The 26,759-nt window shown below is 41.0% G+C and overlaps 1 protein-coding gene and 1 pseudogene across 2 annotated transcripts; both read left to right on the top strand.

Moving 5' to 3' along the window:
* Window positions 1-2,279: 2,279 nt before the first annotated feature.
* LOC310650049 (olfactory receptor 12D1-like) lies at window positions 2,280-3,221 on the top strand (the record flags this gene model as incomplete). Its single annotated transcript, XM_083378886.1, has 1 exon — window positions 2,280-3,221. One exon carries the CDS (start codon window positions 2,280-2,282, stop codon window positions 3,219-3,221), a length of 942 nt encoding a protein of 313 aa, XP_083235012.1.
* A 1,778-nt stretch (window positions 3,222-4,999) lies between these two features.
* On the top strand, window positions 5,000-5,943 carry LOC310650048 (olfactory receptor 12D2-like; annotated as a pseudogene). Its single transcript has one exon. The product of its transcript is annotated as an olfactory receptor 12D2-like (transcript).
* The last annotated feature ends 20,816 nt before the right edge of the window (window positions 5,944-26,759 follow it).

Genomic DNA, 26,759 nt, shown 5'->3' with positions numbered 1-26,759 from the left:
GTTTTGTAGACTACAAGTAACTGAGGGTCTTCAGAAATATATGTATGGATGTGTGTTTGAGTGTGTGTGTGTGTGTGTGTGTGTGTAATTTCACTTCATAAACTTGCATAAAACTGCAAGTTTTATGGTGGAGAATCAGAAAAACAGATATGGTAAGCATAAGCTTGTAAACATACAGTAGAAAGAATGTAAACTGATGAAGTCCACCACTTTCTGATGCTCTCTTTTCCAAAAGTCCATAGTAAAGAATAAATTTTCCAACTGTTCAGTAACCTTATTAGATCTTAAACTGCAGGTTAGTTCACAGAGGTTAATGGATTATAACATTGAATTCCACTTTGCTAAAAACTTTTCCTGAGCAGCTATTTGCATTAAAAATGTGTTTATACTGCTAGAGCAAGGGTGTTAAACTTGCAACATTATGTGATGTGTCGTGATGTATCATGACTTTTTTTACATTGCCGGCAATGGGGTGGGTGAGATTTCGCTATAACGCATCTGGCCTGTGGGCCGGCAGTTTGACACTCCTGTGCTAGAAGAATGATTTGGAAAACAGGTGTTTTCTTTAACTATGGGATCATTCACTGGATAAGATGAGAAAAAAATGTCAGCACGAACCCATAACCATAGATTGTAACTGTAAACCAAGAATACAGTGTTGAAAACTCAACTTTAGCTTCCTTACTGAGCTTGCTTGAGATGATGGGCATGGGTTATTACCATTATACCTCATCCATTCAGGCAGAGGAAATCTTAGACAGTGCAAGAAGAAGGCAAAAATCAGAAGACACATCATTCTGAATGCCACCACTTAAGATCAAATGTTGATTAGAGGATATTCTGCAAACACAGCAGTTGTCCACTTTTGGGGATATGTGTGTGTGAAAGAGAAATAAGAGAGGTTTGATAATCAAAACTATGACATAGTTTTAAGGTTAAAAATAAATGCTGGAAGTCATATTCAACATAGGTAAATTGTAGAGAACATTTTCATTTCCTTCTGCTGCACGTTTGAAGAGCACACTAAGAGCTGTGGTTTGAAAATTGCACAAGGAAGTTATGATCAGTATCTCATCTAGAATGGACCTTTTTATTATTATTTCACATATTTAAACTCAATGTGGTTGAGTACAAAGAGTAGAAACTGCTGGGGGACATTGGACTGACCACTTTCTTTTGATTCTATACTAAAAAATCAAAAGACATTTATCTGGTAACACATCTTCATTCTGTATCTGTCTTTCTCTTCTTCTCCCTAAATTTTAATAAGAAAGGAAAATGTAAAGATTTTATTGGAAAAAAATACAGAAAATGATGGACATTTTATAAACATTTAGTGAAATTATTATGGTTGCACTGGTATGTTTCAAATGAGCAGAATTAAAGTAGACAATTATTTGTAGAGAGCCAGTTTTGTGTAATAGTAAAGGATTAGATTAGATTAGAAACCAGGAGATTGTGTATTCTAGTCCTGCCTAAGGCACAAGGCTGGGTGGCCTTGGGCCAGTCACTTATTTTTAGCTTTATGACTGAATTTTTGTAACACATTGCACATTGGGCCTCCCTTGAAGACAATCTGGAAGTTGCAGCAGCATAAGCAGTAATGGGAGGTTTCCACTTCTGAAATCTTACTAAGAAAACTGCAGAGATTAATCCAGGCACTTGCCAGAAATTATTTGAAGACAATAATAATAATAATAATAATAATAATAATAATAATAATAATAATAATAATAATAATAATAATAATAATGATGATGATGATGATGATGATGATGATGATGATGATGCATCAAGAAATTGCAGCTTCCTGCAATAACTCCAGCAAAGCTACAAAAAACTGTGCTACTTGGAACATCTTACATTTTAAGGAGATACCTGGTTGATACCTAGGATGCTGGCAGCAACCCGTGTCAACCATTAGTGCCAGTCAATTTCAATGTTCAGTTGACTGAGGTTCATGTTTAATGAATAATAATAAAACATATGTAATATTACAAGCATTCATCCTACTTATATATCAGTTATCTTCCTTAGCTATGATTTCAATTTTGTCTAATGAGAGTATTCTATTTATAATAGTATATGAATACTATAATATGCTAGTATTCTATAAGAATACTAGTAATGTTTATTATTCATCATAATTCAGGTAAGAGAAAGAGTTTCAACATTTATACCCATCAGAGCACAGCCATTTTCTTTAAAAGTGTCTCCTTCTGCTATGGAACTATTTTCCAATATTCACGGTGTTTTGTTTTGTTTTCATTCATACAGAAATGGAAAATTGGACGGAGGTGTCTGAATTCATTCTCCTAGGTTTAACAAATGACCACACACAACAACAGGTTCTCTTCACAGTTTTCCTACTGCTGTACCAGACTTCCCTGTTTGGAAATGGAGCCATCTTAGTAGTTACTTTTGTTGAACCACGATTACACACCCCCATGTATTTTTTCCTAGGGCATCTGTCATTTTTGGATATATGTTGTTCTACAGTAATTGTCCCAAAAATGTTGACTGGGTTCATAACAGGGCAACAAACTATTTCCTTTGTTGGCTGCCTCACTCAGCTGCATTTCTTTCACTTCCTGGGCAGCAGTGAGGGCGTGCTTTTGGCTGTCATGGCATTTGACCGTTATGTAGCCATATGTAATCCTTTGCGCTATACCATTATCATGAATAAATTGACTTGTGTTATGCTAGTTGGGGCCACCTGGGCCACTGGTTTCTTTCATGCCCTGATGCATACAGTGGTGACCTCCCAGGCATGGTTTTGTGGTCCTAATCTTATCCAGCATTTCTTTTGTGACATCAAACCTCTCCTCATGTTGGCTTGCAGCAGCACAGTTCTAAACCTCACACTTCTTAATGTTGTCACTAGTGGTATTGCTCTGACCTCTTTCTTCCTTACTCTCTTGTCCTATCTTTACATTGTCACATTCCTCTTTTTCAAAACTGGGTTGTGGCAGAACCTTTGGAAAGCTTTCTCCACCTGTGCTTCCCACCTGACAGTTGTGGCTCTTTTGTACATCCCTGTTATTTTTAATTATATTCTTAGCTCTGCTGCTGAATCTTCTGAAAGAGAGATGAGCATGACTCTGCTGTACAGTGTCTTCACTCCAGTTTTAAATCCTTTGATTTATACTTTGAGAAATCAAGAGGTCAAATTTGCTCTAAGAAAAATCCTATGGAAAAAAGCTCCTTCTAGAGGGACATAAACACATAGAGGAATGTTACAGATGTAACATTAGAATTTCTTTGAATGGGAAAACTCAATTTTTGGAAGTCTCATTGGAAACATGAAAAGTATGTCACCTTCAGTCCCTGAAGCTGGTTGGGCCTTCTCGAACCAATCTCCCACCAACAATCGCTCACTTACCTTTCAAAGATCTCCAGAATTCAATATATCAGGAAAGGAGAAGAGACTGAGTTATGCATCATGCAGAAGCCACACTCACCCCAGCTCTGGCAATGTTAAAAAAGTTGTGATATGTTGCAACACGTCACACGACATGGCACGTTTGACACCTGTGCTCTATTGTATATTCTGAAATAAATTTTGTATACAACTCATCCTATTTTGCTGTGTCCCTTCAATTGTTTTTTCAAAAGTTTGAGCAAAGAATGGAATGGTTTCAGAAGGCATTCATATTTCACCAATGCCCATTCGAGGGATACAACAATTTGCTTCTGTTCAGATCCTTGGTAATTTTCCTTTATTTTTCATATTGGAGTACTTTAATTATTATTATCTCCCCTGAGTTTTAATCAGCTATATTTTCCAAATCTGTTATAGCATATATATGTCCCAAGACTCAAAAAGCTCTGTTAAATTAGTGTTGTTAAAAGGTATTGTAGAAAATGACAGTGGCTTTTTTGTATATTTAATTTTATTAAATATAAACAGAGGGAAACATTTTGATTGTGTTTATTTGCATATGTGTGAATGACTACGTACAGAAAACCATGACCTATCCTGGTAGGAGCTGAAAATTCTACCTATCCTTCATGTTCACAGAATTGTAATTGCCTTGAGCATGACCAGCATGCAGATTGTTTGGAATTGCTAAGAAAGAGAATATCTGCAGAATCATTCATGTTGCCATGTGTCCCCAAGGGAAAGATGAGATATGAATATTATAAACTAATAGATATTCTTTCCTTTAAGTTTCATCTAATAATTCATCCATAGCATAGTATCTACTGAAAATGGTTGGCAGAATATATCTTCATGCATAACATACAAAGCTGTTACCAAGAAACTGAGTGTTACCCTTTTTATCCCTGAACCACAATTGCTGATAGATATGAAGAAAGATTGCACAAAAAGTTGAGTTTATTATATCTATCTAGGGGAACTTAACTCCTATATTTTAAAAGTTTGTAAATAGTAAGAAAGAGCCCTTGTTATTTGCATCACAGTTTCCCATTTACAATGTAATCTTCAAATCCTTGAAATGGACTATAAAAATAATTGATGTACAGTAGAGGGACACAACATTTACAAGTCTATTGCATTAAATAAACACACATGCAAACAAGCACAACAAATCTAACAGCAAATGTAGGAAGTCATAAACTTTTGTACAGAGTGAATTTGAATATCTCTGTGTGTCTTTACTCTCCCTTTATCTTTACTTCCTTTTATATCACAATCTTAATTTTGACAATGAAACAAATTTGGATAAAATGAATCCTTCCGTGATCTGTACCATGCACTCATAAGAAAAAAGACAAAAAGTAGAAAGCAAGCAGGTCACTTCCTTCAATTTCATTTTACAGTAAATGAAATTAATTTTAGACAAACAAGCAAACAAGAACCTAACCCCAAAACAAAACAAATCTAATATATGAAAAAGTAAAGTTTTTGAAGCGAGTGAATTTTAATAAGGTGTCACGACTGAATGTCAAATACTGTTTAGAAAATAATTTTACATTGCTGTATCTAGCACTGTGATGCTTTTTCAAATAACTATTATTTTTCCTATTTATAGAGATGAAGAACTGGACAGAGGTATCTGAATTTATTCTCCTGAGTCTAACAAAGGATCATAGGCTGCAACAGGTCCTCTTCACCCTTTTTCTGCTTTTCTATATAGCCTGTTTATTAGGAAATGGGGCCATCCTGGGAACCACCCTAGCTGAGCCTCAGCTCCACACCCCCATGTTTTTTTTTTTCTGGGGAACCTTTCTGGTTTGGATATATGCTACTCAACAGTGACAGTACCAACAATGCTAAGTGGTTTCCTTAGAAAGAATCAGTCGATCTCCTTTACTGGCTGCCTCACTCAGCTGCACTTTTTCCACTTTCTGGGCTCTAGTGAGGGTATGCTTCTAGGCATCATGGCATGTGACCGTTATGTTACTATCTGTAGACCATTGCATTATACTCTCCTAATGAATAAATGGACTTGTCTTACACTAATTGGGACCATGTGGGCAACTAGCTTCTCTTATGCCTTGATGCATACAGTGGTGACCTCTCATCTATGTTTCTGTGGACCTAAACTAGTCCCACATCTTTTTTGTGACATCAAACCCCTCCTTAAGTTAGCCTGCAGTAGTACAGCACTCAGTTTTATTTTGCTGAATGTTGTCACTGGTTCTTTTGCTTTCTGTTTGCTCTTTTTCACTCTTCTCTCCTATTTTTACATCATCTCCTTCCTCTTTCTCAAAGTCCAATCATGGCAGAATCGTTGGAAAGCCTTTTCTACCTGTGCATCCCACCTGACTGTTGTGGCAATGTTCTACATTCCAGTATTGTCCAACTACATACTTGCTTCTGCCAGTGGTTCTTCTGAGAAAGACCTTATCATCTCTTTGTTATATACTGTAGTTACACTAGTTTTAAATCCTCTGATTTACTGTTTGAGGAATCAAGAAGTCAAATCTGCTATAAGGAAGATTCTAACTGAAAACACCCTATTTAAAAGGACCTGAATACTTCTACTTTTGGAGAACATAAGAAATAGTGATGAGCATCTTCAGAGCAGTTTAATTGTTTTGTGTGGCTCCTTTCTACAAGACCAGTTCCAATCAGTGTTAACAAGGAGTGATAATTCCAGCTTTGTATTCTCATTGCTCCTTTTTAATATATATATGAAACCACTGGGTGAGATCATCTGACACTCTTGGATGATGACACACAGCTTTACATCTCCACCCTGGCGAACCTAACAATGTTGTGGCTCCCCTTTTTCAGTGCCTAGAGGCTGTAAAGATCTCAATGAGGAACAACAGGCTTAAGCTTGCACCTGGAAAGACAGTGGTGTAAGACCCAGTATATAACTAGATCCACAACTCCTATTCAATTTCAATTCAGAATATAGCTGGAATGGACCTTGGAGGACTTTTAGTCCAACCCTCTGCTCAAGCAGGAGACCTATACTATATCAAACAAGTATCTGTCCAATATCTTCTTTAAAACCTCCAGTGATGAAGCACCTACAACGTCTGAAGGCAAGCTGTTCCACTTTTTAATTTGTTCTCACTGTGAGGAAGTTTTTCCTTAATTCCAGGTTGCTTCTCTCCTTGATTAGTTTCCATCCATTGTTTCTTGTCTTGCCTTATGGTGTTTTGGATAGTAAGTTGACATATACTATTTATAAATTTTCCGCTGAGGCCCTGACCCTCAGGAACATTCTACCACTAGAGGTCAAAAACGTTTGCACCCTTTTGTTTCTTCCGGTGGCTCCGCGGCGACGGAGACAGCCTTCCCGGGCTGCCCGCGGCTCAGCTGTGTGTTTTTTCGCCCGAAACAGCGCCGATCAGCTGTTTGGGCGAATTTGAAGCCCCCTCCTCGGGAGAAGAGGAGGGGGTGAGGCCCCAGGTAGGGGTCGAGTTCTCCGGGGCCGCCTGAGCTTGGAGCTTGGGCGGCTGAAGGATTGAACTCCCCCGAAGCCTGGGTTGCTCCCAGCTGGCCAGCGTCTCTGCTCCGGATTTCTTGGAGCAGAGCCAGGCGTCTGCGACCACCCCTGCCTGAAGAAAGGACTATGGATTAAAGGAGCAGGCAGAGCGGTACAAGAGGAAAAGGTGAAGAGGATTATTTTATTATACTCTCGAGCTTGATGGACTTTTTAAACTTTAAGTGAAAGTGCGTCACAATTGAAAAGTAAAAGATGGTGGCTAAACCTCCCCCTAAAACTCTTCGGAGTGGTGGATCTTCTCCGGTGCAACAATCATCATTACAGGCGTTGCACCCTCCTGATGTACTGACACCGAAGGACTTACGAGATGCTTTGGATAAACATGCCCAGGTACTTTTGGAATCAATTAATCAATCAATGGGTGATAAATTTGCACAGATGGAGGAGAAATTGGAGAAACTGGAGGAGAGAATGGAAGAGAGGATGGAACAGAAGTTCAACGTGATGAAGGTAGACATTTTGTCTTCAGTGCATAAAGTGGCGGAATGTGTGGAAGATTTAGATGAAAAAGTGGATGATCTGACTCAAAAGAATGCAATATTAGTAGTTAAAGTACGGGAGAATGAAAATTTAAGAGACAAAATGGAAAGGGAGTTAAGCCTTGCCCAATATTATCAGATGCAGTTTGCTGTTAGAATCAGAGGTTTAAAAGAGAACATTAAGGAAGATTTAAAGCAGCTGGTTTCTGAGGCTTTTGAAGTGGTATTGGACCAGCCAGCATCTGAAATAAGAGCAGCTATGGATAAAGTGTTCCGTGTAAACTCATGGATTGCCAGACAGAGAAAGTTGCCTAGAGATGTGGTGGTTTACTTTGCAAAAAGAGAAATCAGAGATGAAGTTATACAAGCTGCCTATGATGCTAAAGTTGTGATTGCTGATCAAGAAGTCTTGGTTTTAAAAGAAATCCCTCCAAAGATTTTAAGGAGAAGGAAGGACTTTACATTTCTTGTGCAAGAGCTCAAGCAACAAGACATAAGGTTCAGATGGGAGATTCCAGATGGGCTGATGGTGATGTATGAAGGCAAAAGGTATCGGTTGATTACTGTGAAGCAAGCACGTGATTTCTACAATACTGTTTTAAAAGCAACCCCATTAACACTTCTGGAAGCTGCAAAGGGATCTGGAGAAGGAGAAGGAGAACATCAAGAGGATGAAACAGAGGAAAATGGTGCTGGAGGAGATCAAGCTATAACTTCTTTGGATGATCCTAGAGAGCAAAGGGTAACGTGTGCTGCTTTAAAAAGAGCAAAGAAAATAAAAGAACAAGACCAGCAAAAGTCTTCAGAATCTTCACAACGTACTCATAGCCAAGCAGTGGGAGGAGCACGGCCTAAAGAAGATAGTCCTATCAAAGCAGTGCTTCAAGAGCTTTGGGAGGATATGCATGGCAACTAAATTTTTGACTTGGAACGTTAATGGACTAAATTCACCACAGAAGAGAAAGAAAGTTTTTCAATATTTAAAACAATTCAAGAAAGATGTTATATGTTTGCAAGAAACGCATATTAGGGCTATGGACCAAAAGTTTTTATTGAACTCAAGACTGGGTATGCACTTTGTTGCCTCTGCAATGAATAAGAAAAATGGAGTGGTTGTTTATATTAAAAGTGCCATAACAGCGGACTTAATTGAAGCAGATAAGCATGGAAGATACGTACTGATAGACTTGTTGCTAGAAGGCAAAAAGACGCTTCTAGTTGGACTGTATGCCCCTAATCAACAACAACAACAGGCTGACTTTTTTAGTTTACTTTATACAAAGCTTACCCAGTTGGATTATAAATCTTTTATTTTTATGGGGGACTGGAATGGTGTTATGGATGTACAGATGGATAAGGCTGGAGCTTTTAAGCGCATTCCAAGTCATGCTAGACTGCCTAAATCTTTTTTTGAAATGAAGGATGACTTGGAACTGCGAGATATTTGGCGTGAGAGACACTTGCAGGAAAAGGATTATACTTTTTATTCTGATAGACACCAATCTTTTTCGAGGATTGATTTTATTTTGGTGACTAATGACTTTTTTTGAGGACTAAAAAGGTGAAGATTTGTGCAAGAACTATTTCTGATCATAGTCCAGTTTGGTTAGAGATTGATAAGGAGAAAAGAGACAGGCGCTCGTGGCGCGTAAATGAGAATTTGTTTAGAAATCAGAGAAATGTGGAAGAATGCAAACAGCGGATGAAGGATTTTTTTGAAACTAATATGAATAAAGGTACTTCTATGGATATGGTGTGGGATGCTAGCAAGGCATACATGAGAGGGGTGTTGATATATATGAACAACAAACATAGACGTGCTGTGGAAGTTAGGAGGAAAGAACTGGAGAATGAAATAAAGGAAAAAGAAAAGGCTTTGATTTTGAACTCAGAGGATGTGAAGACTAAGGAGGCTATTAAATTGTTAAGAGGACAATTTGATAAATTAATGGCTGACCAAGTGGCAACCAATCTGCAGTTTGCCAGGCATAATACTTTTTGCAACGCTAATAAACCAGGTAGATGGTTAGCTTATAGATTGAGGAAAAAACAAAGGGCTTCTAATATAGACAAGATTGAGCATAAAGGAAGGGTTGTGTTTCAACAGGACCTTATCAAGGACGCTTTTGTGGATTTTTATTCTAAATTATATGCTAAGGAGAAAATTAATGAAAAAGACATTGATATATATCTGGAAAATGCTAGCATCCCGGTTCTTACGCAAGTACAAAAAGAGGGGATTAAACAACTGATCACAGAAGAAGAAATTTTTACAGCAATTAAGGAATTGAAGGTGGATAAAGCACCAGGTACGGATGGCTTGACTGCGGCCTATTACAAAAATTTACAATTAGAAATGATAAAACTGTTAAAGGAACTGTTCCAGACAATCCAGAGGGGGGGAAAGGTGCCACCGTCTTGGAGAACAGCTTTTATCTCTTTGATTCCGAAGGAAGACCAAGATGCTACTCAAGTTAAAAATTATAGACCGATATCGCTTTTAAACACAGATTACAAGATATTTGCTAAGGTTTTGGCTAATAGACTGATGAGGGTTCTGCAACAGGTGATTCATGGGGATCAAACAGGGTTTATTAGTGGTAGGCAAATGAAAAATAATGTGAGGCATATAGTTGATGTGTTAGAGTTTTTGGAAAGGAACAACCAGATTGCTGCGGTGCTAATTTTTTTAGATGCTGAAAAAGCTTTTGATCAATTGAATTGGAAATTTTTGTTGAAAGTTTTAGATAAAATGGATTTTGGGGAAATTTTTTTACAACCGATTAGGGCATTATATCAAAAACAAACTGCCCGAATTATAGTTAATAATAGTTTGACAGAAGCATGTAATATTGAGAAGGGCACAAGGTAAGGGTGTCCGTTATCGCCCTTGTTATTTGTGTTAACATTAGAGATATTATTGGTTAAAATTCGGAATTTGGAAAAAATTAAGGGGGTTCAAATTGGAGATCAGGACTACAGATTGAGAGCATTCGCAGACGATCTGGTTGTTACAGTGACCCAGCCAGAGAATTCTGTTGTGGACCTGATGGAGATAATAACACAATATGGGAAGGTTTCTGGATTTAAGGTTAATGTACAAAAAACAAAAATTTTGGCCAAAAATATGACAACACCGCAAAAGGCCCTTTTAGAAGGTTTAACTGGATTTGAGATTGTTAAAAGGGTTAAATATTTGGGGGTGATTTTGTCGCCCTCTAATACAAAGCTATATAAAAATAATTATGAAAAACTATGGGGGAAAATTCAAAAAGAATTGAAGAGTTGGGAAAAATTGCAATTGTCTTTGTTGGGACGGATTGCAGCAGTAAAAATGAATGTCCTGCCTAAATTTTTATTTTTATTTCAAATGATACTGATTCTTAAGAAAGATTCTAATCTGGAGGAATGGCAGCGAGGTATCAATAAATTTGTGTGGGCAGGGAAAAAACCACGAGTTAAACTTAAGATTATGCAGGATACTCGTGAGAGAGGTGGCCTTAAATTGCCTAATTTTAAATTATATTATGAAGCTGCTGCATTAGTAGGAATAAGTGACTGGATTAATTTGACGCAAGGGAGGTTATTAAATCTTGAGGGCCACGATTTGTTGTTTGGCTGGCATGCATATTTGTTGTATGATAAGAAGGTGGACAATGTGTTTAGGGTGCATATTTTAAGACAGGCATTGCTGAGAGTTTGGAAGAAGTATAGACATAAGTTAAGTTGCAAGATACCATTGTGGGCAATTCCAAAACACGCAATAGAAAATATACATGCTGGCTTCAAACATGATCTGACTACGTACAAGGAGATTCTCAGTTTGGAAAGAAACGTTTGGTGTTTGAAATCATATAGCCTCTTGCGAGAAGAGAAGGTTGTTCAAAATTGGTTTCAATATACTCAGTTACGGGCCAGGTGGAAAGAAGACCAGAAAAATGGATTTACAATGACTGATGAAAATTTGATAAAGCAAATTAGGAATCAGGGACCAGCACATATCAAACGGATATATCTTGCATTGATAGAGATTGACTCAGAAACAGAGCTTGTTAAGGATTGTATGATAAAATGGGCCCAAAACATCCAGGAAGTTATCACAATGGACACGTGGGAAAAGATTTGGGTGAGGAACGTAAAATTTACACAAGCTCAAAATCTAAGAGAGAATTTTTACAAAATGTTTTACAGATGGCATTTAGATCCTAAAAAGCTTGCAAGTATGTATCCGAATTATCAGCCTAAATGTTGGAGGTGCGGTGATGAAGATGCAACATATTTTCATATATGGTGGACATGTAAAAAGGTTAAGGCTTTTTGGATAAAAGTCTGGTGGAACATGCAGAAGATTTTTAAACAGAGGATAAAGTTTTGTCCGCAGCTTTTTTTGTTGGGAATAATTGCAGATGCTACAGTTGTGGACATTAAGTTGATGCTGAACTTAATTACGGCGGCAAGACTTTTGATAGGCCAATATTGGAAGAAAGAGGAACTGCCGACCATAGAGGAGTGGACTTTAAAGGTTTCCGACCTGGCAGAGATGGCGAAGATTTCGGCCTATTTGAAAGATCATTCAAAGAACGCTATATTATGGAATGGAGAAAATGGATTGATTTTATCCAGAACAAGTATAGGGTTAAGAAGTTTTATGTAGCATTTGAATAAGTCTTCTTTCGTTTTTTTTTCTTTTCTTATCTTAATTTCTTTTTATACATATTTAATATTATTAAGGTTTGTTTTATCCTATATAAGCTAGAGAGTGATGGATTTTAGAGTTTATAATTGTTAGTATATGATTGTTTATGATTGCTTTTTATATATATACCTTGTACTTAGCTCTGGGAAGTCGGGGGGAGGGGGGGAGGGGGGGAGGTAGGGAGGGGGGAGGAGGGAGGGGGAAGGGGGGATTCTTAAAGGAAAACTGTATTTTAAAACTTTTCAATAAAAAAAACACGTTTCCACCCTTTTGACTTTCTGGAAGGGTATTAATATGGTTTTATCAGTTGCCTTAAGGGCCCTAAGGGGCAAACACTGCTGGAGGTAGTTGATGGGATCTCATCTCCATGCCATCTATATCTCACTCTTTACTTTTGTATAATTTTAAATTTTTAATTTGCATTGTTTTAATATTTTAATTATTTTTTCTATATGTCTTTTTATACTCTGCAAGCTTTATAAGGGAGATGGGCCGCATTAAAATTTAATAAAGAAATACTGTTAAATACAATACATTCTTCAGAATTCTATTTTACAATAAAGATATTCTGTTGGTAACTCATGCAACAGATAATATTTGCCACTGTAGAACATTATTGTGGAATCTTATAGGCTTTGATTCTAGTTGCTTCTATTTATGGGACAAATAGAGAAAGATACAAAGAAAGTGCAATGTCGCGTGGTCGCACACAGAGACGGACACTCAGCTGGGTAGTAACTCTTTATTTGAGGTCAGGAACGAAGCTGGGGAAAGGTTTTGCCTGGCGTATCTTTATACCTGCCCAGGTGAATGCCATCCAATGGATTCAACCCTGGGCTTCCCGCCAGTGCAGGTGGCCAATAGATTTAAACCCTGGCTTCCTGCCAGAGCTGACCATGCCCCCGGGCTGTCAGGCTTGTTTGAACCAGGCTTTCCCGCCAAAAGGAGTTATAGCCTGGAGCTGTCCAGCCCCCTGATGTGCTGACATCCTGTGTATGCTTTTAGTCGCATACACTACACCCCTTTCTCCATAGTGAGGGTTTATCCCCTTTCCATTCCTTCTTACTAACTATATACAATTTTATTAACTATGTACAATTTGTTACATTACAATATGTTACATTCTATTATTATTTTGACATTTCCAACTTCCTCATCCCTTAGGAACGGACATAGTCAGAGAGATAGCTTGGAGCCTTGTGGGCCCTGCTTGACCATCTTAGGACTGGTTCACTCGGTGGTGCAGTGCTGTCTCCTGGTTCTTCTGGTTGCTGTAGAGGTGGTGGATTGTGGTGTGTGTGTGTGTGTGTGTGTGTGTGTGTGTGTGTGTGTGTGTTGTCATTCCAGGGAATTGTGTGTTGCTGGGGTTTAACTGGCTGCTTTGATAGTAATGCTGTTCCCTTTCTTTGTTTGGGTTCAGTGTTTCCCTGTCTCCACTGCTGGTGTCCTGCCTGGCGTAGTGTTGCCCTTGTGACCCTCTGGCAGCCCTCCTGTATGCTTGTGTAGGTGATTCCTCCTCTGTGTCAGACCCCAGTGTGTCCTCAAAAACCCTTTCAGGAGCCCTCTTCCTTAGCTGGTCCAGATGCCTTTTCCACAGGAGTGGAATGCTCCACCCTTACCTTGTAGGATTTATTTATTTATTTATTTTAATTCCATTTATATCCCGCCCTTCTCCGAAGACTCAGGGCGGCTTACAAGCTTAGCAGTAGACTTCATTCTATGTATATGCCTGCTTATTAGGGCTTTCACACACACACCCCAAGCGGCATTATTACAAAGTCAGCTTAATTGCCCCCAACAATCTGGGTCCTCATTTTACCTACCTCGGAAGGATGGAAGGCTGAGTCAACCTTGAGCCTGGTGAGATGCGAACCTGCACTAATTGCAGGCAGCTGATGTTACTTAAGGAGGCATTAGCCCACTGCTCCACCAAGGCTCTTGGATAGGGGTCCTGTTTGGTCTAGTATTACCCCTGGCATCCATGGGTGACCTGAGCTATAGTTCCTTGCCCAGATGGAATCCCTGGTGTTGAAAACTTTCCTGATATTAGGGGTCCCGACATCTGCTGCTACTCTGTCTGGGTGTAGCCTGTCCAGTGTTGTTATCAGACTGCCCCATCTGAGTTCAGCTGGGCTCTTGCCAGTTGCGGAGCAGGGTGTTGCATGTTGGTGAAGAAGAAAGGTGGCCAGCCGTTGCTTCCATTCCCCCTGAACAATGTGCTTGAGGGCATCCTTGGTTGTGAGCACAAATCTTTCTGCCAACCCATTACTGGCTGGGTGGAAGGGGGCTGAGGTGGCATGTCAAATTCCAAAGGACCTCAGGAACACCTGAAAATCCGACGAAGTAAATTGTGTTCCATTATCTGACACGATTACATCTGGAAGACCATGGGTTGCAAACAGCCCCCTTAATGCCTGAATGGTTCCTGCTGAGGTCATGTTGCCCACAGGCACCACCTCCAGCCATTTAGAATGGCTGTCTACCACTACCAGGAATGTGTGTCCTTGGAATGGGCCCGCATAGTCTATGTGCACCCTGGACCATGGGGTGTGTGTTTCCTCCCACTTGTGAACTGGTGCATGTGGCTGTTCAGGCCATGACCTCTGGCATATATAGCACCTAGCTACTAACCCTTCTATCTCCTTGTCTAAACATGGCCACCACAGGTAGCTCCTTGCCAGAGCCTTCATCCTTACTACTCCTGGGTGGCCCTCGTGCAGTGACTGAAGGACTCTTTCTCTTAGCCCTTTGGGAATTATGACTCTAATCCCCCACAAAAGACATCCCTTGTGTGTTGATAGTTCATGTCTTCTGGAAAAGTATGCAATGAACTCTTGCCCTGGTGATTTGTCCTGCCACCCACTGCTCACCCACGATTGTACCCTGCTCAGGACTTTGTCCTTGGGGGTCTCTGTGGCTACGTCCTTAGCGTTGAGGGGGCATTCTGGCAGCTCCTGTATTTCCAATATTTGGACAGCAGGTACGGGGTCTGTCTCAGTATCCCTTAGGGGAAGTCTGCTGAGGCCATCTGCGTGCCCCATCTCTTTGCCTGGCCTGTGTACCAGCTTGCATGAATATGCTGACAGAAAAATGGACCAGTGTACCATCCTGGGTGACAGAATTTGTGGTGTCTGCTTTTCAGTTGTGAACAACCCTAACAGTGGCTTATTTATTTATTTTTTATTTTAATTCCATTTATATCCCGCCCTTCTCCGAAGACTCAGGGCGGCTCCATGTATATTAGGAAGTCCCTACCATACAGGTAATCATAGAACTTCTTTACTCCTACGACCACTGCCAGTGCCTCCTTATCGATCTGTGTGTAGTTCCTTTCTGCAGCTGACAAGGTCCTGGAGTAGTATGCGATGGGGGCTTGAGTTCAATCCTCCTCTAAATGGCTGAGGACTGCCCCAATCCCATAAGGGGATGCATCACACGCAATACAGATTGGCTTGTTTTCCCTGAAGTGTGTAACCATGGCATTGCCTGCTAACAGGTTTTTTTAGTCTGTTGAATGTGTTTGTGTGTGGGGCAGACCAGACCCAGGGTGATTGTTTGTCCAGCAACCTGTGTAAGGGCTCTGCTATTCCTGCTTTGTGTGGCAGGAATGTGTGATAAAAGTTGAGCAGGCCCAAGAATGCCTGCAACTCTGACTTATTCTGTGGAATTGGGGCTTCTTTGATTGCCTTGACCTTGGATGCAGATGGATGGATGCCTTGAGCATTGATCCTGATCCCTAGGAACTCTGTCTAACCCCTTGGAGCTCCAGATGGCCTCAGATCTCCGTTCCTTTCATCACAACCTTAAAACATGGCTTTTTCAACAGGCCGACCTGGGCTGATGGAAGGGAGGCCAAAAAAAAAGAAAAGAAAAGAAAAGAAAAGAAAAGAAAAGAAAAGAAAAGAAAAGAAAAGAAAAGAAAAAGAAAAAGAACAGGGAGTCTATTTTTTCTGAAACAAAGTCTCCAAGGTCCTTCAAAGGAATGTCTGGGCATACAGCCAAGTTTCAGGCATAGATATCTTCGTTGAGGGAGGGTGGATGTAGTTTTCAAATTTTGCCAGTAGATGGCACTAACTGTCCATTCCCACCCATTTTGCTGAGAGAGATGAAAAGGATATATAAATATATAACTTTTGATTTTAAAAGGTTTAAAAAATATAAGTAAAAAGTAAAAATAAAAAGAGAGGGAAGAAAAGGGAAAAATAGAAGTTGTGATGGCTTTCAGCAAAAATGCCCAGTTCTGTCAAAACATAAAGCTTCCCAAACTTTTATGTCACAGACAGCCTTGTAACAAGGTGAAATTTTCACTTAGACAAAAGCTTAAACCACCGCTTATAATTCAGGAGGGAGAGGATGAAAGGAAGAAATTCCACCCCCTCCTTAATAGTAAGGGCTTCATTTTCAAGGGCTAGAAAGGTGCTTTCCACTAAAGATCTTGGCTTGTAGGAAGAGTGAAAGGAAAATTTTCACCCAGATCAGCTGATTGCTCTTTCAATTGCCATTCTTCTGTCTCCGCTAAACAGCTGCTAATGGTGGTCCACCTTTCTTCCTGCTGGTTTCAGGGGCTTTGTTGGCACCAGCAGTCTGGCTACCACCTAGCCACAGTCCTCAGACATTCGCCCATTGGGGGCGAATGTAACAGGTGCTCACTCTGTTATGCAGCACTCAGGATTCGACCCGCCAAACTGCTGATCATCTGGTCGACAAGCTCAGTGTCCTAACCCACTGAGCCACCACGTCCCTTATAATCCATATATTTGGATACAAAACCCTAACTATAACAGTGGTATAAGCATTTTAGAGATGTGGTGGCTCAGTGGGCTAGGATGCTGAGCTTGTCGATCAGAAGATTGGCAGCTTGGTGGGTCGAATCCCGAGTGCTGCGTAGCAGTGAGCACCTGTTACTCGTCCCAGCTTCTGCCAACCTAGCAGTTCGAAAGCACGTAAAAAAATGAAAGTAGAAAAATAGGGACCACTACGGTGGGAAGGTAACAGCGTTCCGTGCGCCTTTGGCATCTAGTCATGCCAGCCACATGACCACGGAGACGTCCTCGGACAAGCGCTGGCTCTTCGGCTTTGAAACGGAGATGAGCACTGGCCCCTAGAGTTGGAAACGACTAGCATGCATGTGCGGCGGAACCTTTACCTTTACCTTTATAAGCATTTTAATTGATCCATGAAAATTAACAATATAGATAGGATTAAATAAATATACAACTGGCAGAATCTAGAAGTACCACAGTGTCATTGAACAGAGTGCAGGATTTTCAAGTTATCTTGAAAGTATCATATCATTCAGAGCAAATTTTCCTAATGCTGCAGTCTGAAAAGTGTCAGGTGTTCTCTGTGTGTTTTGGAATGAAACCAAAGTTGAGCAACCTTCTTCCTAATCAAAAAGGCCAGTCATGGCAGAACCACTGGAAAGTCTTCTCTACCTCTGCATCTCATATGACTGATGTAGCTATCTTCTACATTCCTTTAGGGTCCAACTACATGCTTGATTTTGCCAGTGATTTTTCTAGAGAAAGACTTTGTTATCTCTTTGTTATAACCTGTACTTACACCAGTTTTAAATCCTTTGATTTACTGTTTGAAGAATCAAGAAATCAAATCTGTTATAAGGAAGATTCTAACTCAAAACATTCTGTTGAAAAAGGCCTGATGATTTCTACCTTTAGAAAATATAAGAAATGGGGATGAGTATCTTCTGAGCATTTTAATAGTTTGTCTGATGAAATATGATATGTTTCTTCACAATCCCCATTTTATAGTTAGGTTCCTTTGATAATTCATGCAATAGACAATATCTTTCATTGTAGAATATTATTGTACAATTTAATAGGCTTTGAATATTCTTGCATCTATATAGAGACAGAGAGAAAGTCACATACACAAAAAATGCACACAAGAAAGAAGAAAAACATTACATATATAAAAATTTATAGCTGCCAGTTGTTTAGATGGTGTTGGGTTTCCTATATATCAAAAATTTCTCAAGAACCTAGTATATGTGTGGATCTAAAGTCATTTGGCCTTTTGTAATTGATAAATGTAATTTCGCCAATGCACAGCTTTTCTAAATGGCAAATAATGTTCTGATAACCACTGGAACAACTATGGCTAGGTTTTCTATAATGTTACAACTTTTATTCTTTGTATTGTATTCCATTGTTTTTTGGTATTGCCACATCAACCATTTGGGAACCTCATACAAAAACTCATAAGGATTTCAGACAACTTAATAAAACAATGCATAGTACAGTGATGGTGTCCAAACTGCATAGTACAGTGATAGTGCCCAAACTGCAACCCAAAACCCACTTATTTATTGCAAGGTGCCAGGGCTGCATCAGCATTATGGTGTTCTCAGGGAGAGCGGGGGTGGGGGCGTGGCTCACTAGGTGGGCATGGCTGCTGGCTAGGCATAGCTGCGGTGGTCACAGCTACAGAGTTCACGGCAGACTGGGTGGGCATGGCCAGACTTGACCTGGAACAGGATGGTGGGGTCCAGTCCCTCGCCATCTCCATGGCATCCCCAGGGGGCCAACACCACTTGCTCGCTCACTTCCAAATGCCATATGCTCGCTACTCTGGCGAACTCTGCTGGGGTGATGGTGTGCATGTCCACAGAGAGGGCTCTGAGTGCCGCCTCTGGCATAGTCAAACAATTAGTTTCTGTAATGCCACATGGTAGCAAAGAAATTATAAATATTAAATTTCAAGGATCCAGGCATAACTTTACCTCCTGGAGCAACTTGGAGAACAAAAGTACATTAAGTGATCAGCACAGGAAGAAGAGTTGCATAAGAGCAATCCAGTCTAAGACCTCTGACACTTCTCAATTCCAGGCTGTGACCAAAGTCTCAGTCAAGATGCCAACAGATTATCCAGAAATGTAATAGCCCTATGCACCTCACAGTTAATTTATGGTATGTTGATCTGGCATTCAGCAGCAGCAAACAGAGCTTGGCACCACTGAGGATCCAGTAATCTTGCCTAGAGTTGATTTGAGTGCAAAATTCCTCTCAAACAACAATCCCAACATTGCTGAGAATGGCCTGACCCTGGATCCTGCCATATGGGCTCTCCCAATACAATGTTTATGTTCATTCTCTGTAAAATATTTTTTTCACAAAAGGACATATTCCTGGTAGTTGGTAACTAGCAGGAATTTACAATTGTTGAAGTGTTCCAGATTCACATGATCACCACTTGAAATTTTCCCAGCCAGCTTCTGATAAGTATGGTCAATATAGTAAACTAGATTTGCTTATTTACATTTCAATTTTTTTGAAGTATATTTGAAAATTATAGTAAAATAAAAGTAACTTTTCTGTCTATATTTAAAGAAATCAATTGAGAATAATATTTATATAAATTTAATGAGTTGGAGAAAATTAAGCATAAAGGCAGAAAAATATTGCCTTTTCTGATAATAATATACTGTAGTGTATATAGAATAATTGCATATAGAAATGTTTATTATTTTCCATTATAATTCTATTTTATTCTAAAAAAAAGAGGGATGCAGCTAGCATTTATATGGAATTTCACATCAAGCAAGAATTTAAAGGAAATATAACATGTCTTAAAAGTTTTATCTTTATGTGACTTTAAAGAAGTTATCAATAAGAATAATGGTTTCTCCACGTTGAATTTTTTTATATACACTACTTTATTTATTTATTTATTTATTTATTTATTTATTTATTTATTTATTTATTTATTTATTTATTTATTTATGGGATTTGTATGCCGCCCTATCTCCCAAAGGACTCAGGGCGGCTAACAACAATAAAAACACAAAATACAAACATTAAAAGGTATTAAATCAAATTATCCCATAAATAGACCAATTAAAAACATAATAAAACAAAATTAAGAAAACCTCCCTTCCATCAGTCCAGGTCGGCCTGTTGAAAAAGCTATGTTTTAAGGTTGTTGTCAGGACCCACCCCAAACCACGTCTTAGGAAGACAAAAACTCTTGGAGTCAGGATTTTAGTCCAAAAGAAATCTTTACTATGGCGTGCTCGGTTGTAGGAAATGAGACAGGGCTTAATATTTCCACGATGTAAACCCTTATAAAGAGTTCCCGGTTTAACCCCCCTTAATCCCCATTTGGTCAGTCCCCCCCCATCCTTCCTCTCGTATCATCCATCTCGTGGGAAAGAGGAAGTTAGGACCCTTTTGTTTATTGCTGTCTACCGTGACAAAACCCAGATGCTAACCCCCCCTTTTGTTTCCCCAGTTCAAAAGGCTTCTCCTTTCCTTTGAAATGCCTATTGCCGGTTCAATACACATCTATCCTCTTCTCTTCGGGAGATGACAGAATCCATGGGATAATGTTTGAAACATTCCATTTATGAATATGATATAAATGGATTCTGACAGTCCGCTCTCCTTAGAAGAAGGATGTGTCCATCTGTAGGGGGAGAAAAGAAAAGAGAAGAAAAAATAACATGTGTAAATGTTAACTCGGTTTGTTTGGATATTCTGTATGAAATCTCTTAAGCAGCTTTGGTGCTTTAACGTGGTGTTTGCTGACCCATTCATTTTCTGAGGAGGGGAGGTGTTTCCAAGCCACTAGATATTGAGTTGTTCCATGATGTCTCCTGGAATCCAGAATTTCCTTCACCTCGAAATGTTGTTCTCCTTCCACCATGATGGGAGGTGGTGGTGGTGGAATTTTTGTTCGTAGGGGAGATTGTTGTTCTCTCTTTATTAGACTGCAGTGAAAGATTGGGTGTATTCGTCTAAGATTTTTAGGTAGTTCTAATTCAACTGTTACTGGGTTTATGATTCTTTTAATTGGAAAAGGTCCAATGTATTTTGGTCCTAGTTTTTTACAGGGTTGGAGAGACTTAAGGTATTTTGTAGACAGATATACCATCTCTCCCACCTTGAACGGTGTGGGATCAGATCTTTTCTTGTCTGCCTGTGTCTTGTGTGCTAATCTAGCCTCTGTTAATGCTTTTCTGACAATAGGCCAGGTGTATTGTAACTGAGCAATCCATTCCTTTAGTTCTGGAATTACCGGTTCTTTTGGGGTTAGGTCAGGTATGGGGTTGAAGCTCTGGCCTGTGGCTACTTGAAAAGGAGTGTAACCTGTGCTGGAGTGAATTGCGTTGTTATATGCCACTTCTGCGAAAGGCAGCAGGTCTGTCCAATTGTTCTGCTGAAAATGTACATAACATCTTAAATATTGTTCAAGTACAGAGTTAGCCTTTTCTGCTTGCCCATTACCCTGAGGGTGATGACTAGATGTCAGTCCTTGGGTGGTTCCTAACAGAGATAAAAATTCCTTCCAGAATGCTGAGGTAAATTGCACCCCCCTGTCAGATATGATGCGTAGTGGTGCTCCATGCAATCTGTAAATATGTTGTACAAAAAGTTTTGCTAATGTTTTTGCAGTAGGAATTTTTGGGCAAGGTATGAAATGGACTTGCTTAGAGAACAGATCAGTAACAGTCCAGATAACGGTGTTTCCGTTGCTTTCTGGTAGTTCCACAATAAAATCCATGGCTATTTCTTTCCATGGGGCTGAGGGATTCGCCACTGGTTGTAACAGTCCTGGCGATTTCCCTTGTAACCTCTTGGCCATTGCGCAAATTTGACAGCTACCCACATAGCTTTCTATGTCCTTTTTCATAGATGGCCACCAAAATTGCCTTTTAGTTAAGTGTAAGGTTTTTACAAAGCCAAAGTGTCCTGCTGATTTTGTATCATGGCACAGTTGCATGAAATTGATTCTCTGTGTGGCAGGTATATATAGCTTCTCCCCCACCCACGGCAGTCCATCTTTAATTGTGCACACATGTTTATTTTTCTGGAACCATTCATCACTTTCCAAAGATTTCCTGAATTCTATTCCAGTTTGGCTATCTACCTTCGGTTTCATTTTTTCTTGTGCCCTGGTGGTGACTGGTGCTGCCAGTTGTTGTTCCGGTACAAGTGGTTTAAAGTCAGTAACTCTTGTGCTGTTATATTGGGGCATGCGGGATAATGCATCTGCCAGGAAGTTCTTTCCCCCCGGTAAGTGTTTGAGAGTGAAATTGAATCGGTGAAAGTGTTGGGACCAGCGGGCTTGCTTAGGAGTGAGCTTCCTGGGCGTTTTTAGTGCTTCTAAATTTTTGTGGTCAGTCCAGACTTGGAAAGGTATTTTATTTCCTTCCAAAAATTGACGCCAAGTTAATAATGACCACCTTAATGAGAATGCTTCCTTCTCCCATATTGGCCATCGTTGTTCAGTTTCTGTAAGTTTCCTGGATGTATATGCGCAAGGTTGCAACGCCCCCTCATCATTTTCTTGTAGTAATACGGCTCCGACTGCTACGTCGCTCGCATCTGCCTGTATTACAAAAGGTTTGTTGGGATCTGGGTGTTTAAGTACAGGTTCCGCAGAAAAGAGTCTCTTTAGCCTCTCAAATGCTGCTTGACATTCCATTGACCATTTCAGAGGCTGGCTGGGTTTCACGGGTGACCCCCCCTTCGTTTTCAACAAATTTGTGAGGGGCATGGCTATTTGGCCAAATGCAGGGATGAATTGGCGGTAGAAATTTGCAAACCCCAGGAAACTTTGCAATTGCTTCCGTGTGCGGGGGGGTGCCCACTCTAGTACTGCCCTGACCTTCTCTGGGTCCATTTCGATGCCCTCTGGGGATATGCGATATCCCAGGTAGTCGATTTTTTCCTTATGAAATTCACACTTCGATAATTTAGCATATAAATGGGCAGCTCGCAATTTCTTCAGGACTGCTCTGACTAGTTTGATATGTTCCTCTTTGGTTTCTGTGAAGATAAGGATGTCATCGAGGTAAACCAGGACCCCCTTATATAGGTGCTCTCTCAGTACGTCATTAATTAATTGCATAAAGACTGCGGGGGCCCCTTGCAGTCCAAATGGCAATACTTTGAATTGATAGCACCCCATTGGGCAGTTGAATGCAGTTTTCCATTCGTCTCCTTCCTTAATCCTAATACGGTAGTATGCTTCCCTCAGGTCTAGTTTGGTAAAGATCTTTCCTTTCGATAGGTGGGATAGCATATCCTTCATTAGGGGAAGGGGGTATAGATTACATTCACTAATTGTATTTAGGTTCCGGTAATCTACAACCAAACGAAAGGAACCATCCTTCTTCTCCCTGAACAGAACCGGGGCGGCTACTTTGGGTTTGGCGGGCTCAATAAATCCTCTTTCTAAGTTTTTCTTTATGAATCTTTCCATTTCTGCCATTTCCCTTGGGCTCATGGCATACATCCTGGGTTTTGGGAGTTTTGCCCCAGGTTTGAATTCTATGGTGCAGTCTGTGGGGCGGTGGGGGGGGAGCTCATCTGCTCTTTCCTCACTGAAAACCTCAGCCAGGTCCCTGTATTCCTCCGGTATCTCTGTTAGCCCCTTCTCTTCCCCCACTGCTGCTTTTTCCTCCCTCTGAGCTGTCTTCCGAGGTGTCCACCGCCCCTGCAGTGTAGGCCGGAGTCCAATCCCAGGTTTTGGCAGAAATTGTGGACTCTACAGCCTCTGTCCCCTTCATGGAAGATTCTTTTGGGTTGCCTTGAGACTTCCCCAGCTTTTTGGAAGATGGTGCCTCTGTTTTGCGTGGAGGGGCTTTCGAACGACATTCTGCAGCACGGTGGCCCTCTCTCCCGCAATTGAAACATCCCTTTGATTTTTTAGCCGTGGCCGGTGGGTTTTCCCCCTCACGTGTTTGCTCGAGTGGCAGGCGGCCCCATGGTTTTCCTCTGCGTTGTCTTTTCAATAGGTCTATTTCCACTTCCTCTGCCAGGACATACCAGTCATCGAGATGGTAGGGGTCTCCCCAAGGCAGGCAAGCGTCATACAGGTCGTAGTTTAGACCGTCTTTGAAATGGCTGAGGAGGATGTCTTCTGGCCAGTTCAGCTTGCTGGCGATGGCTCGGAATTCTTGGGTATATTCGGCCACTGTTCTCCTGCCCTGCCTCACCGTCTTGATTCTCTCCCGGGCCTTCCGGTCAGCCAAAGGGTCCTCAAATTGTCGCCTCAAGGATGACATGAATCGGTTGAAGTCGTTGAGTTCTGGGGCGTTGGAGTCATGCAGGTTCACCACCCAGTCTGCGGCCATCCCGTCCAGGGCAGATTGCACAATTCGGATGCGTGTTTTGTCACTGGGGATGTCCCGTCCGTACTCTTCCATGTAGCTGAGGACTTGGGTTAGGAAAAATCCCAGTCGTGATGGCTCCCCCTTGAATTTTGCTTCCAGGGGTGGGAATCTTTGGCTGGATCGTTGTCTGCGCCGCGGAGTGTATCGCTCCTCATCTCGATCCCCATCTGTGGGTCTGGGGGGGGTACCGCTGAGTCAGCGGCTCCTGTTCCATTGGACAGCCCTGGGGTTTCAGGTGTTGGGTCCCTTCCGTTACCCCTCCAGTTGCGACCCCAGGTGTTGTGGTTTCCAGCTCTCTCCTCCCTTAGTGAGCTCAGGGTTGTTTTCATCAAGTCAATAGCTTTTTCCAGAATCCGCTCTTCCTCACTGGCGTGCAGGGAGTTCTCCATCTCTTGTTTCCATTCCGGTTGGTGGTCGCTCCGTCTCAGGGTCACTTCTCTCGAAGCCTTTTTCCACTCACTTTTCCTTCCAACGCCCATCGACCACCGGGGTTTTTGTTCGTGCTGCTCCGCCGTTTCCTCCCAGGAGGAATATGATGCCTCAGTTTCCCAATGTTTCTGGGAGTTCGGCTGGGGGGAAGGCTCCTTCTCCGTGGGGCTTTCTTCCCTTCTTGCTTCATCGTCAGACATCATATTTATTTGCAAAGTCCCCCGGTAAGGTTCTTCTTCCCGGGTTGACTTTCGTTGCAAGCCCTGTCTAATGTCAGGACCCACCCCAAACCACGTCTTAGGAAGACAAAAACTCTTGGAGTCAGGATTTTAGTCCAAAAGAAATCTTTACTATGGCGTGCTCGGTTGTAGGAAATGAGACAGGGCTTAATATTTCCACGATGTAAACCCTTATAAAGAGTTCCCGGTTTAACCCCCCTTAATCCCCATTTGGTCAGTCCCCCCCCCATCCTTCCTCTCGTATCATCCATCTCGTGGGAAAGAGGAAGTTAGGACCCTTTTGTTTATTGCTGTCTACCGTGACAAAACCCAGATGCTAACCCCCCCTTTTGTTTCCCCAGTTCAAAAGGCTTCTCCTTTCCTTTGAAATGCCTATTGCCGGTTCAATACACATCTATCCTCTTCTCTTCGGGAGATGACAGAATCCATGGGATAATGTTTGAAACATTCCAATTATGAATATGATATAAATGGATTCTGACAGTTGTGATGAAAGGAACGGAGATCTGAGGCCATCTGGAGCTCCAAGGGGAGTTGATTCCAAAGGGCAGGTGCCCCCACAGAGAAGGCCCTCCCACTGGGGGTCACCAGTCGACATTGTCTGGCCAATGGCACCCTGAAGAGGCCCTCCCTGTGTGAGCGCACAGGGCGATGGGCAGTCATTCCTCATAATGCTGCATTCAAAATTATGGAAAAATAGTAGAATATACATATTGTTTGAATAAAAAAGTAATCAATATAGTGAAGTGAAAAATATCAATTTCAGGGTCAAAGAGGCCATGCATATCAAAATTGAATAGTCCTTTCTCAACAGAGGGCTATCTCCAGTTTACAACATAGTCCTTTCAATAGTTTCAAGAAGGCTCCACCACTGTTTGCACTACTCAGGTCACCCTGATGACACAGGTAAACCTCCATGTGGCATCAACGACTCTCTGAAACAGGCATGTCAAACTGCCAGCCCGTGGGCTGGATGCATCACACTGAAACTGGGTCCTCCCAATTTCTGGCAATGGGGAAAAAGTAATGATACATCATGCAATGTCAATTGATGTCGCGAAGTTCGAATGCAAATGACCAGTTGTTTGCAAGGAGTAAAAATCCTTCCATTCCCCACCATCCAGTCAATCCTGAAGAAGGTTCTTGGATAAGAAGTGAAAGGTCTTCAAAGAAAAAGAAGAAAGTCCAGTTGCCTTGTACAAAAGCATCTTTGGGATACCAATTTAGGGATACACATAAATTGCACATTTGGAAATGAACAAATGTGTATGGAGTATATTTCCAGGATTTTCTTTCTCCAGAAAGTAAAAATCTTTATGCTGAGAACTTTTTACACTGATTTTTTTTTAAAAAATCTTTATTTCTAGTTTTATAAACATGTAGATCTACAGGGAGCATAACCATCATGTATATCTTTGGCATTGAATAAATTAATTTATTTAATAAATAAATTAAAACAAACACACTTCTCAAAAGATAACTCAGTAAACAAAGGAGGCTCCTACAGAATTATGGAAGAATAGGAGATACAACCTGAATTATTATAAGATAATATCAAGGGGCGCGGTGGCTCAGTGAGTTAGAACGCTGAGCTTGTTGACTAGATGGTCAGCAGTTTGGCGGGTCGAATCCCAAGTGCCGCGTAACAGAGTGAGCGCCTGTTACTCGTCCCAGCTTCTGCCAACCTAGCAGTTCGAAAGCACGTAAAAATGCAAGTAGGAAAATAGGGACCACTACGGTGGGAAGGTAACAGCGTTCCGTGCGCCTTTGGCGTCTAGTCATGCCGGCCACATGACCATGGAGACGTCCTCGGACAAGCGCTGGCTCTTCGGCTTTGAAACGGAGATG

Source organism: Vipera ursinii, assembly GCF_947247035.1.
Source record: "Vipera ursinii genome assembly, chromosome: Z".
NCBI classification, from domain to species: Eukaryota; Metazoa; Chordata; class Lepidosauria; order Squamata; family Viperidae; genus Vipera; species Vipera ursinii.
Note: the sequence above shows the minus strand (reverse complement) of the source record. Positions and strands in the feature narration are given on the sequence as shown.